Source organism: Heterodontus francisci, chromosome 15 (genome assembly GCF_036365525.1).
Source record: "Heterodontus francisci isolate sHetFra1 chromosome 15, sHetFra1.hap1, whole genome shotgun sequence".
Lineage (NCBI taxonomy): Eukaryota > Metazoa > Chordata > Chondrichthyes > Heterodontiformes > Heterodontidae > Heterodontus > Heterodontus francisci.
The window spans coordinates 42,388,414-42,400,675 of record NC_090385.1 but is presented as its reverse complement, the minus strand read 5'-3'; the positions used below and the strand labels follow the sequence as shown (position 1 = coordinate 42,400,675).

General features: G+C 45.4%; 1 protein-coding gene across 1 annotated transcript in view; it reads left to right on the top strand.

Moving 5' to 3' along the window:
- The first annotated feature begins 9,259 nt into the window (after window positions 1-9,259).
- LOC137377618 (cysteine and histidine-rich domain-containing protein 1-like) overlaps window positions 9,260-12,262 on the top strand; it is a 45,135-nt gene continuing 42,132 nt past the window's right edge. The window contains exon 1 of the mRNA XM_068047458.1: window positions 9,260-9,504. Coding sequence (XP_067903559.1) covers window positions 9,441-9,504 — 64 coding nt within the window. The 5' untranslated portion in view covers window positions 9,260-9,440. The remainder of the gene's footprint in view (window positions 9,505-12,262) is intronic.

Genomic DNA, 12,262 nt, shown 5'->3' with positions numbered 1-12,262 from the left:
CCGGAGTGGAAGCTATAGTGGATGATCTGCTAGTTTATGGATGCAGAGACTCAATGGAAGAAGCTATTGCTGACCATGATCAAATTCTAGTGCGACTGCTGGACAGAGCTTGCCAGATGAACCTGAAGCTGAACAAGAAAATATTGCAATTAAAGATGTCCCGAAGTCAGGTACATAGGTCATGTACTGACAGCAAAAGGTCTTTGCCCAGATCCCGAAAAGGTGAGAGCAGTAGCAGTGATGCGGCAACCAACAGATATAAAAGCAGTGTAACGATTTGTTGGATTTGTCAACTATTTAGTAAAATTCTTGCCCAATTTGTTGTCAGAGTGTGAACCATTAGGCCAACTCACTGCCAAGGACGTGCAGTGGTATTGGGGCACAGGACAAGAAGCAGCATTCACTAAAATCAAGCAACTAGTGATAGCAACATCAGTGCTGAAATACTATGACGCAAATGATGAAGTTACCCTGCAGTGTGACGCCACTGAGACAGGACTTGGAGCAACCCTCATGCAGCAAGAACAACCGGTTGCATTTGCATCCAAGGCATTAATGCAAATGGAACGACGCTATGCTCAGATTGAGAAAGAGTGCCTGGCCATTGACTTTGCTTGTGAACATTTTCATCAATACCTACTTGGAAGAGATAAAGTGACAGTCGAGTCTGACCACAAGCCGCTACTATCTTCTCCAAAGCGACTGCAAAGAATGTTACTCCGTTACAGAGATATTATCTGGGCGTGACATACAAGCAAGGGAAACAGATGTACATCACTGACATGCTGTTGAGAACTGCACTCCCTATGAAGAAAGTAGAGGATGCTACAACAGAGTGTGAAATCTTCCAAATCCAACGTGAAAGCTGCAGCTTGACATGCTCTGGAAGTCATCAACCCAGCAGAGACATTGAATCTGACAGACACATGCCTTGCTCAAATCAGGTGAACTACCCAACAAGATCCAACTCTACAAGTGTTGCAAGAAGTGGTGATGAACAGATGGCCTGACAGCATCAGGACACTCCTGTGGCCACAAAAGCATATTGGGTATACAGAGATGAATTGACAACCCAAGATGACATCTTGTACAAAGGAAATAGAGTCATTATCCCTAAAGAGTTGAGAGGAGAGATGCTAAAGCACATCCATGCAAGCCACCAAGGAATAGAGTTGAGTCTGAGGAAGGCAAGAGAAGTGCTCTACTGGCCAAACATGAGCAATGAAATCAAGGACCACATCAGTCAGTGCAGTGCGTGCAACGAGTGCCAAGCTAAGCAAGCTAAAGAGTCGCTGATGATACATGACAACCCAGACAGACCTTGGATGAAGCTGGGAGTAGACCTCTTCACTCTCACAGGAACTGATTGTCTTGTCACTGTAGACTACTATTCTGACTACTGGGAGGTAGACCAGCTGACCTCAATGACTACCGGTGAGATTGTAGAATGCCTGAAAGCACACTTCGATCATTATGGCATTCCAGACATTGTGCTGACCGACATTGGCCCTTAGTTTATGAGTGAAGAATTCAGCCGCTTCATAAAGGATTATGAAATTCAACACCATACATCATCTCCACACTATCCCAAGTCCAATGAAGGCGGCAGTGAAAATCGCCAAAGGAATCATAAAGAAATCGAGCAAATCTGGCACAGATATATACAAAGCAATCCTCAAGTGGAGAAACACACCTACCGAAGGCATGGAAAGTAGTCCAGTACAAAGACTAATGTCACACTGCATCCAAACTACTCTTCCAATAGCAAAAAAGCTACTGAAGCCAGAAGTAGTAACAGGCGTGAGTGAAAATCAAGGTGAAATGGCAGAAAGTCAAATGTCACTTTGACAAAACTACCAAATCATTGCCAGAATTGAGCATTGGAGAGCTAGTTAGGGTACAAACCTTCGATGCTCTCAACAACAGTCAGCCCAAGTGGCAACTTGGGATCTGCATAGAGCAGTTGTTATCTCAATCGTATGCGGTGGACGTGAACGACTAGATATACTGTCGCAACCACGGACACATATGCATAACTGAAGAAGCTGTTCCGTCAAAGCAGGTGGCCAATCAGGAAGATGAGAACTCACCAACTGCACAGACCACAGAACAACCATCAGCCCCAGAGGTCCACAACACCCCAACAACGGAAATGGAACAAGAAGTTACCACGGCAACATGTGTCACGGGAACGACACTCACCGGAGAAGGAAAATCAACCAGATGATCAACCAACGACAATGCGCACGCACACCATTAAGAGACCGGCACGATTTAATGACTCTGTGTGCAATGCATGTGCAGAGACTGACAAGAATGATGAACTACTAATGCATGAGAACAGTTGTGTGCATAGTGGGTAACTTAGGCAACTCACAATGTCAATGATAATGCATGCAATTTTTTTTTGTATGAAAAGGGGGATGTTTGGGATAGAAATGCAATACTATATCAATGTGCCTCCTGGCTTGCCATAGTCATGTGATCTCTACCATGAAGGACTCTGACGGGGGGTAGCCGTTACGGGCAGTTTAATTAAAGACAGAGTCCACACCAGACTTGCCCTGTGAGCTCGTAACAGATAATGTGGTTACATGCAGCTATTGTCCTGGCAGCAATCTGCAGTTATGAACCACCACAATAGGCAGATGGTTTCATCTGAAGGATGGTATCTCTGACAATGCAGCACACTCTTGGTGATCAAGATGCATTCCCAATCTGTCCTGAGTTAGCTCATCACAGCTAGAGTGATGGTGGGTCCTACAATGAGGCTAAGGAAGAAACTTCTTCACTGTTGATAAGTGCCTGTGTGTGAATATTAGGTGAGATCAGGATTCACCCCAAGATCAAATAGCCAGCCAGTAAGCACTGTTTAAGCTCAAACATGAAAAGGGATCATTTGGCCAGTGGCTGCACTTAATTGAGGTGTACAAAATTATGAGGGACCTAGATAGAGTAGACAGGAAGGACCTGTTTCCCCTAGCTGAAAGGTCAGTTACCAGGGGGCATAAAATTAAGGTGATTGGTAGAAGGATTAGAGGGGACATGAGGAAAAACATTTTCACCCAGAGGTTGGAAGGTGCCTGGAATTCACTGCCTGGATCAGTGGTGGAGGCAGAAACCCTTAACTCATTTAAAAGGTACCTGCACCTGAAGTGCTGTAACCTGAAAGGCTACGGACCAGGTGCTGGAAGGTGGGATTAGATTGGGCAGCTAGTTTTTTCAGCCACGTGGACACGATGGGCTGAATGGCCTCTTTCTGTGCCATAGCCTTTCTATGGTTCAAAAGGACTTAATTGCTGTAAAATGCTTTAGTGTGTCCTGAGGTTATGAAAGGCAATATATAAAGGGCAGCATAGAAAGCCTTTTTTCGTACAGAAAAAGAGAAGGATCTGGTAGGAAATTATGATTAGCAGGAAGATGAGGACAATCTGGAAAATCATCCTATGTTTGGTTTAAGAAATCTCAGAAATGCACTAATAAGGACAGAATTCCCATAGAGAAAGGCATCCTCCTTAAATTCATAGAGACATCCAGATCCCTATGTCTGAAATTAAAACAGAAAATGCTGGAAATACTCAGCAGTTCTGGCAGCATCTGTGGAGAGACATAAACAGAGTTAACAGCTCAGGTCAATGAAAGGTCAACTCCACAGATGCTGCCAGACCTGCTGAGTATTTCTAACATTTTCTGTTTTTATTTCATATTTACAGCATCTGCAGTAATCTGCAGCATCTCTCCATCAGTTATCACCACTACCTCCCCACAACACTGTAATCTCCAATCTAAATTTTTGCAAGTTCTCAACAATGCACCCAGGTTTATTATGCAGACAGAGAGAGGCAGTGTAATGCTGAGTATGGTTATGCCAAAACTGATGATGAATGAATTGGCTAATTGTACCAGGCATGCACGAGTTTACATCCCTCTGAGTTAAGGGTATGAAAATGGAGACAGTACAAAGGGAATTGCAGTGAGCAGAGTTCTGCAGTTAGCTGACTCAGCCAAGGAGAGGTACAATTGGTCTCAGCACCTTGGGCCTGGGCTGGGAAATTTGGGCATGGTTCTTTTTTTCCCCAAAAATATACTTTATTCATCAAATTTGTAAAAATACATTAAATAGCAGTTCAAATTTAACATTACATAGAGTGCAATTGTTATGCAGGTCCGCATCTGCCAAGAATGAGGCATAATAATTTCGCCACATGGACATTATATTTCAAATTATTGCTGGGAAGAAGAGAAGGCCTGTTACAAGGGGTTGCCAGGCCACTGGCTGGAAAGACATTTTTGCACATTAACAGACAGTGTTTGTAGACAAAGGACCGTTCCCTGACACACACAATACACAGAACAGACGTGGTGAAACCAGTTAGTCACATGACCAACCTGCTTGGCAGTCTGGGTTTTTTTTCTGAATTGTACAGTTTTGAACTGAGAGCCTGCAGAAAAGCAGAATGCTCCTGGACTGAAACAGACCTCCTCTCCTGTCTGCTCCCATCTCCTTCTCATGGAACTGAATCCACTGAAGACACATGAACCCCAAGAGGGAAAAGTCTCCTACAGCAAGCAAGAAGCATACTGGGTCCCAATGAAAAGCAAGAGCTACCTACAACCAAGAACTCTACAGTGAGCTTGAGGACATGTAACAAAAACTCTTCATATATTGCCTCAAACTTTTCCACTTTATTTTTCTTCTGCTCCTTTATGTCTCTATTTGCATGTGTGTATCGCGTATGCATGCTAGCGTGGGTGCGTCGTGTATCCATAGGCGTCGACCGAATTAGAGTTTCAGTTTAATTAAATTTCACCTTTCTTCTTTAAACCTCAGAAAACCTGTTTGTGCTGGTTTCTTTGCCTTATAATTGGAAAGCGGTGAACAAGGATTCACCAATGGGGAGCTAAAAAAATAAAACCCTGTTACAGTAAGACCAGGTGAAGGCTGAAAGGCAACCCTAGACCTCTTTCTCACCTGGTCGTAGCAGCAATACAGATCAGTTTCTTTCAATACCGTACATGATGTGCCTCAGTACACTTGCCATTACAGGTTATATTTACAATGTACAGTTACATTACGTACCAAACATTCTCTGGTGCATACAGCCCGAGTGGTTTTACACGGGTTCCAGTCCCTCGGTTCACTATGGTGGGAGGGCCTTACACAGTGGCCTTTTCCCACTGAGCTTTGCGGTGGCTGCCCCAAGCTTTACTGCGTCCCTCAGCACGTAGTCCTGCACCTTAGAATGTGCCAGTCTGCAACACTCGGTCATCAGCAGCTCTTTGCACTGGAAGACCAGGAAGTTTCGGGCAGACCAAATTGCATCGTTCACTGAGTTGATGGTCCTCCAGCAGCAGTTGATGTTGATTTGGTGTGCATCTCTGGGAACAACCATAGAGCACTGAGTCCTGTGTTATGGAGCTGCTCAGGATGAACCTTGACAAAAACACTGTATCTCTTTCCAGACCTGATTTGCAAAGGCACATTTCAGAAGGAAGTGGGAGACGATCGCTTCCCCACCACAGCCACCTCGAGAGCATTGTGTGGAGGCAATGAGACTTCGGGCGTGCAGGAAGGATCTGATGGGGAGGGCCCTTCTCCCCACTAGCCAAGCTACGTCTTGGTGCTTGTTTCAAAGTTCTGCCGATGAAGCATTCTGCCAAATGAGTTGGACAATCTACTCGGGGAACCATCCGACAGAATCCAGCATCTCCTTTTTCTGCAGGGCCTCAAAGACGTTATGTGCGGACCACTGCCTGATGGACTTGCGGTTGAAGGTGTTTTCCTGTACAAACTTTTCCATGAAGGACAGGTGGTACGCCATAGTCCAGCTGAATGGAGCGTTTCGTGGCAACGTGACCAGATCCATCCTTTGCAACGTCGGGGACAGGCAGAACCTCACATAGTGACACTTGGTGTTTACGTACCTCGGGTCTATACACAGCTTGACGTAGCCACACACAAAGGTGGCCATCAGGATCAGGGTGACATTGGGTACGTTTTTCCCCCCATTATCTAGAGGTTTGAACATCGTGTCTCTGTGGACACGGTCCATTAAAGTGGAAGATGGCTTGGGTGATCACAACGGTGTAGGAGTGGGGTAAAAACAAGAAATGCTGGAAATACGCAGCAGGTCTGGCAGCATCTGTGGAGAGAGAAGCAGAGTTAACGTTTCGGGTCAGTGACCCTTCTTCGGAACTGGCAAATATTAGAAATGTCAAAGGCTATAAGCAAGTAAAGCGGTGGTGGGGCAAGAGATAACAAAGGAGAAGGTGTAGATTGGACAAGGTCACAGAGAATAACTGACCAGAAGGTCATGGAGCAAAGGCAAACAATAGGTTAATGGTGTGTTGGAAGACAAAGCATTAGTACAGATAGGGTGTTAACGGACTGAAAATTGAACAGCAGCAAGTACAAACATGAAAAAATGTGGGTGAGCAAACTGAACAAACTAAGATGAAATAAAATAAACATACAAAAAAATGTAAAAAATAAAAAATAACTAAAAATGAAAGTAAAATGGGGGGCCCCGTCATGCTCTGAAATTATTGAACTCAATGTTCAGTCTGGCAGGCAGTAGTGTGCCTAATTGGTAAATGAGATGCTGTTCCTCGAGCTTGCGTTGATGTTCACTGGAACACTGCAGCAAGCCCTGGACAGAGATGTACGCATGAGAGCGGAGGGGGGGTGGGGGGAGTGTTGAAATGACAAGCAACCGGAAGTTCAGGGTCCTGCTTGCGGACTGAACGGAGGTGTTCTGCAAAGTGGTCACCCAGTCTATGTTTGGTCTCTCCAATGTAGAGGAGACCACATTGTGAGCAGTGAATACTGCAATGAATACTACATTGAAAGAAGTACAAGTAAATCGCTGCTTCACCTGAAAGGAGTGTTTGGGGCCTGGGATGGTGAGGAGAGAAGAGGTAAATGGGCAGGTATTACACTTCCTGCAATTGCAGGGGAGGGTGCCATGGGAAGTGGACGAGGTGGTGGGGGTAATGGAGCAGTGGTCCAGGGTGTCGCGGAGGAAACGATCCCTTCGGAATGCTGACAGGGGAAGGGAGGGGAAGATGCGTTTAGTAGTGGCATCACGCTGGAGGTGGCGGAGGATGATCCTTTGGATATGGAGGCTGATGGGGTGGAAAGAGAGGACAAGGGGAACCCTATCACGGTTCTGGGAGGGAAGGGAAGGGGTGAGGGTCGAGGTGCGGGAAATGGGCCGGACACGGTTGAAGGCCCTGTCAACCACAGTGGGGGGGAATCCTCGGTTGAGGAAAAAGGAAGACATATCAGAAGCGCTGTCATGGAAGGTAGCATCATCAGAGCAGATGCGTCGGTGACGGAGAAACTGGGAGAATGGAATGGAGTCCTTACAGGAGGCAGGGTGTGAAGAAGTGTAGTCGAGGTAGCTGTGGGAGTCGGTGAGCTTATAATGAATTTTAGTAGACAACCTATCCGCAGACATGGAGACAGAGAAGTTGAGGAAGGGAAGGGAAGTGTCAGAGATGCACCATGTAAAAATGAGAGAAGGGTGGAAATTGGAAGAAAAGTTGATAAAGTTTTCCAGTTTGGGGCGGGAGCAGGAAACGGCACCGATACAGTCATCAATGTACCGGAAAAAGAGTTGGGGGAGGGGGCCTGAGTAGGACTGGAACAAAGAATGCTTGACATATCCCACAAAAAGACAGACATAACTAGGACCCATGTGGGTACCCATAGCAACACCTTTTACTTGAAGGAAGTGAGTGGAGTTGAAGGAGAATTTGTTCAATGTGAGAAAAAGTTCAGTCAGACGGAGGAGGGTGGTGGTGGATGGGGACTGGTTGGGCCTCTGTTCAAGGAAGAAGCGGAGAGCCCTCAAACCGTACTGGTGGGGGATGGAGGTGTAGAGAGATTGGACATCCATAGTGAAGAGGAGGCGGTTAGGGCCAGGAAACTGGAAATTGTTAAAATGACACAGGGCGTCAGAAGAGTCACGGATGTAGCTGGGAAGAGACTGGACCAGCGGAGAAAAGATAGAGTCAAGATAGGAAGAAATAAGTTCAGTGGGGCAGGAGCAGGCTGAAACAATGGGTCTGCTGGGACAGTCCTGTTTGTGGATTTTGGGAAGGAGGTAGAAGTGGGCTGTCCGGGGTTGTGGGACTATGAGGTTGGAAGCTGTAGAGGGAAGATCTCCAGAGGAGATGAGGTCAGTGACAGTCCTGTGGACAGTCACTTGATGTTCGGTGGTGGGGTCATGGTCCAGGGGGAAGTCGGAAGAAGTGTCTGTGAGTTAGCGCTGAGCCTCTGCAAGGTAGAGATCGGTATGCCAGACAACAACAGCACCACCCTTGTCTGCAAGTTTGATGACCATGTCGGGGTTAGACCTGAGAGAACGGAGTGCCTCAAGTTCAGAGGGGGACAGGTTAGAGTGAATGAGGGGGGCAGAGAAATTGAGATGACCAATGTCTCGCCGATAGTTTTCAATGAAAGGATCAAGAGCGGGTTAGAGGCGTGGGGTATGGGCCAGACCTGCACCATGTACAGCAACACTGAGAGCGCCCCGCACCTGATGACCAGGTTCTTACCTGCAACGGAGAGGGACTGTTGCTTCCACATTTCCGGTTTCTGTTTCATCATGGCTATGTGCTCCTTCCAGTTTTTGGCACACATCCCGGTCCCTCCGAACCATAACACCAGCGCCATCAGGTAGTCTGACCTGACGTTAAAGGGGACAAAGGATCTGCCAGCCCAGTTCTCAAGGAACCTGGCCTTGCTGTTGCCGTGACTTTCTTTGACTTCTGAGGCCAGCTTGAACTGGTCACAGATGCTCATCAGTCTGCGAACTGGCAGAGGATCCAGGGTACCTTCTCCCTGTCACTGTCCGGTTATGCTGGAAACTAATGTATGTGGAATGTAAGATGAGGACTGCATGGCTTTGGGCTCTAATGCCCTTCACAGTCAAACAGGCTGTCGATACCCACTGTGTGGGCTCAGGTACGAGAGGGTCGAGGGTGCCCATGAGTCAACAACTTCAGAAAAAGAAAACAATCGGAAGGAGAAATAAACTGGGAGATTTACTGGGGAATTAGGGAACATTTCTGCCTATATGGACCGGTTACCAGAAATATCAAAACTTAGCTTCTGCTCTTTTTAACGTTAATTCAGAATAAAGTTTTATTTTATCTTTTGTTCCCTTGTCTATGCTCCTCCTTCATGATAGAAGCTGCCAGCTCAGCTCCTGCTGCTTGTCTGTTATCTCCAGGTCATTTGACGGATAAGAGCATGTGTTGTGTGACCATCTTTGGGCAATACACAATCCGACTCCCTCTTCCTATACGCTGGAGAATTTCTTCCAGGCGGCAGAAGATGTTTCTGGAATATCCAGAACTCATTGATTTAAATTTCTGGGAACCGGATCTTGCCTGCTATTCCCGGGAAGAACACGCAAAGTGAAAGTGACACGATGTCGGAGCTCTGTTATAACAGAGGCTGCGGGTTGCGCTTCCAACTAAACAGCAACAGAGACGGTGAGTCACAAACTTCATCAAACTGTCTCTGTGTAATCAGAACAGCCTTTGCCGTAGCTATTGGCGTCCCCGCACTCGAGAGAATTCATTTTTGTTGCACAACTTTCTCACGAAGCTTCATTATTTTAGACCGTTCACAAAGCTTGTTTAGGCAAGGTAGTGCTTTGGAATATTTCTGTTCAATCTTTTTTCTGCTGGTCGCCATGCGGGTGAAAGGACCTCCTTTTCCCTCTACGTATGGTATAGCCAAAGAGTTTCATGCTCCACGTTCTCGCTCTATTCAGTATTCATATTACTTATAGGGGCTGGCATCTTTATCCTTACCAAGCCTCTGAAGACGACACTGCTTGCTTGGGTCATTAATGGTGTTCCAATGGCTCCGTCGTTAAGGCATTGCCCTCTATTGTACTGGTCCGTTCAAACCACAGAAGTTTACAGCACAGGAAATATTTGGCCCATCCCTTTAGTATTCTTGGCTCCCTGCTAGAGCAAAGCAAAACTATTCCCATTGCCCTGCCCTTTCCCCACAGCTGCTTCAAATGTTCAGCCATTTTCTCTTTGAAGGAAGTGGCTGCAGAGATAGTGGAGGCATTGGTCGGAATATTCCAGAACTCACTGGATTCCGGGAGGGTCCCAGCAGATTGGAAACTGTTAATGTGATGCCCCTGTTCAAGAAGAGAGGGAGACAAAAAGCAGGATCAGCCTAACATCGGTCATTGGGAAAATGCTAGAGTCTATTATTAAGGAAGAAATAGCAGGACATTTAGAAAAGCTTAACACAATCAAAAACAGAGTCAATATGGTTTTGTGAAAGGGAAATCATGTTTGAAAAATTTGCTAGAGTTCTTTGAGGATATAACAAGCAGAGTTGATAAAGGGGAACTGGTAGATGTAGTGTATTTGGATTTCCAGAAGACGCCACATAAAAGATTATTGCACAAGATTGGAGCTCACGGTATTGGGGGTAATGTATTCGCATGGATTGAGGATTGGTTAACTCACAGAAGACAGAGAGTTGGGATTAATGGGTCTTTTTCAGGTTGGAAAGATGTAGCTAGTGGAGTACCACAAGGATCAGTTCTAGGGCCTCAATTATTTACTATCTATATTAATGACTTGGAGGAGGGGCAGAGTGTAATATATCCAAATTTATTGATGATACAAAAATAGGTGGGAGGGCATGTTGTGAGGAGGACATAAGGAATCCGCAAGGGGATATAGATAGGTTGAGTAAGTTGGTAAAAACTTGGCAGATGGAGTTTAATGTAGGAAAGTGTGAGGTCATGCACTTTGGTAGGAAGAATCAAAAGGCAGACTATTATTTAAATGAAGAGAGACTTCAAAAAAGTGCAGCACAGAGGGATCTGGGTGTTCTTGTGCAAGAAACACAAAAAGTTAGCATGCAGGTGCAGCAAGTAATTAAGAAGGTAAATGGAATTTTGGCCTTTATTGCTAGGGGGTTAGAGTTTAAAAATAGGGAAGTCTTGTTACAACTGTACAGGGTGTTGGTGAGGCTGCACCTGGAGTACTGTGTACAGGTTTGGTCCCCGTATTTAAGAAAGGATATACTAGCATTGGAGGCAGTTCAAAAGAGATTGACTAGGCTGATTCCTGGGCGGGAGGGGTTGACTTATCAAGAAAGGCTAAACAGGTTAGGCCTTTATTAGAGTTTAGAAGAATGAGGGGTGATCTTATTGAAACATACAAGATTCTGAGGGGGCTTGACAGGGTAGATGTTGAGAAGATGTTTCCACTAACGGGGGAATCTCGAACTAGGGGACCTAGTTACAGAATAAGGGACACTCATTTAAAACTGAGATACGAAGGAATTTCTTTTCTCAGAGGGTAGAGAATGTCTGGAATTCTCTACCCCAGAGAGTTGTGGAGGCTAGATCACTGGAAGTATTTAAAGAGGAGGTAGATAATTTTTTGAAATATTGGGGAGATGAGGGTTATGAAGAGCTGGCATGAAAGAGGAGTTGAGGTCTGGGGCAAATCAGCCATGATCTTATTGAATGGCGGGGCAGGCTTGAGGGGCCGAATGGCCGACTCCTACTCCTATTTCTTATGTTCTTATGTGATGGTCCCTACCTGAACTACTCCTTTGGTAACATATTTCATGTTTTAACAACTTTCTGCATAAATACATTTCTGTTAACCTCTCTCAATTCACTTAATAACAATGGAAATTCATAACCTCTCACCACTGATTCCTTATCACAGACTCCCCAGCCAGAGGAAATACTCAGTCCCTATTCAGTCTTTCATAAGCCTTCATTATTCTAAAAGCCTCTATTAAATCTCCTCTTAGCCTTCTGTGCTCCAGTGGTGCCAGTTGTAGTGTATTGTTCTTTTGAAGTGACCATGTATGTTTGGTGCAGCATGTGCAATGTGCCATTAGACAGAATCGATCATAAAGTTTCAGTTTACAGCAACAATCCAGAAGGTAGAGCCGTGTGTTTCTTTCAGAGATTTACAAAAGCAGATTTACAATGTGAAATCTTACAATGGCTATGAGGACAGGATCTGTATTTACTATACAGCCAGGTATAATTCCCTGTGCTTTCAGTTGTGAACTCCAGGTAATACAGATTGTCAAATACGGATGCAGGACAGCCATTTTGTCTCATACACCAATGCAAGGGTAGTTTGGTCTGTTTAAACCTTACAGAGAATTATTGCAGGATTGTAGCACCCCATGAAATGTGCACTTGTTTCTTCCACATGCCATTATTACTTTTGATAATGTCTATGTGAT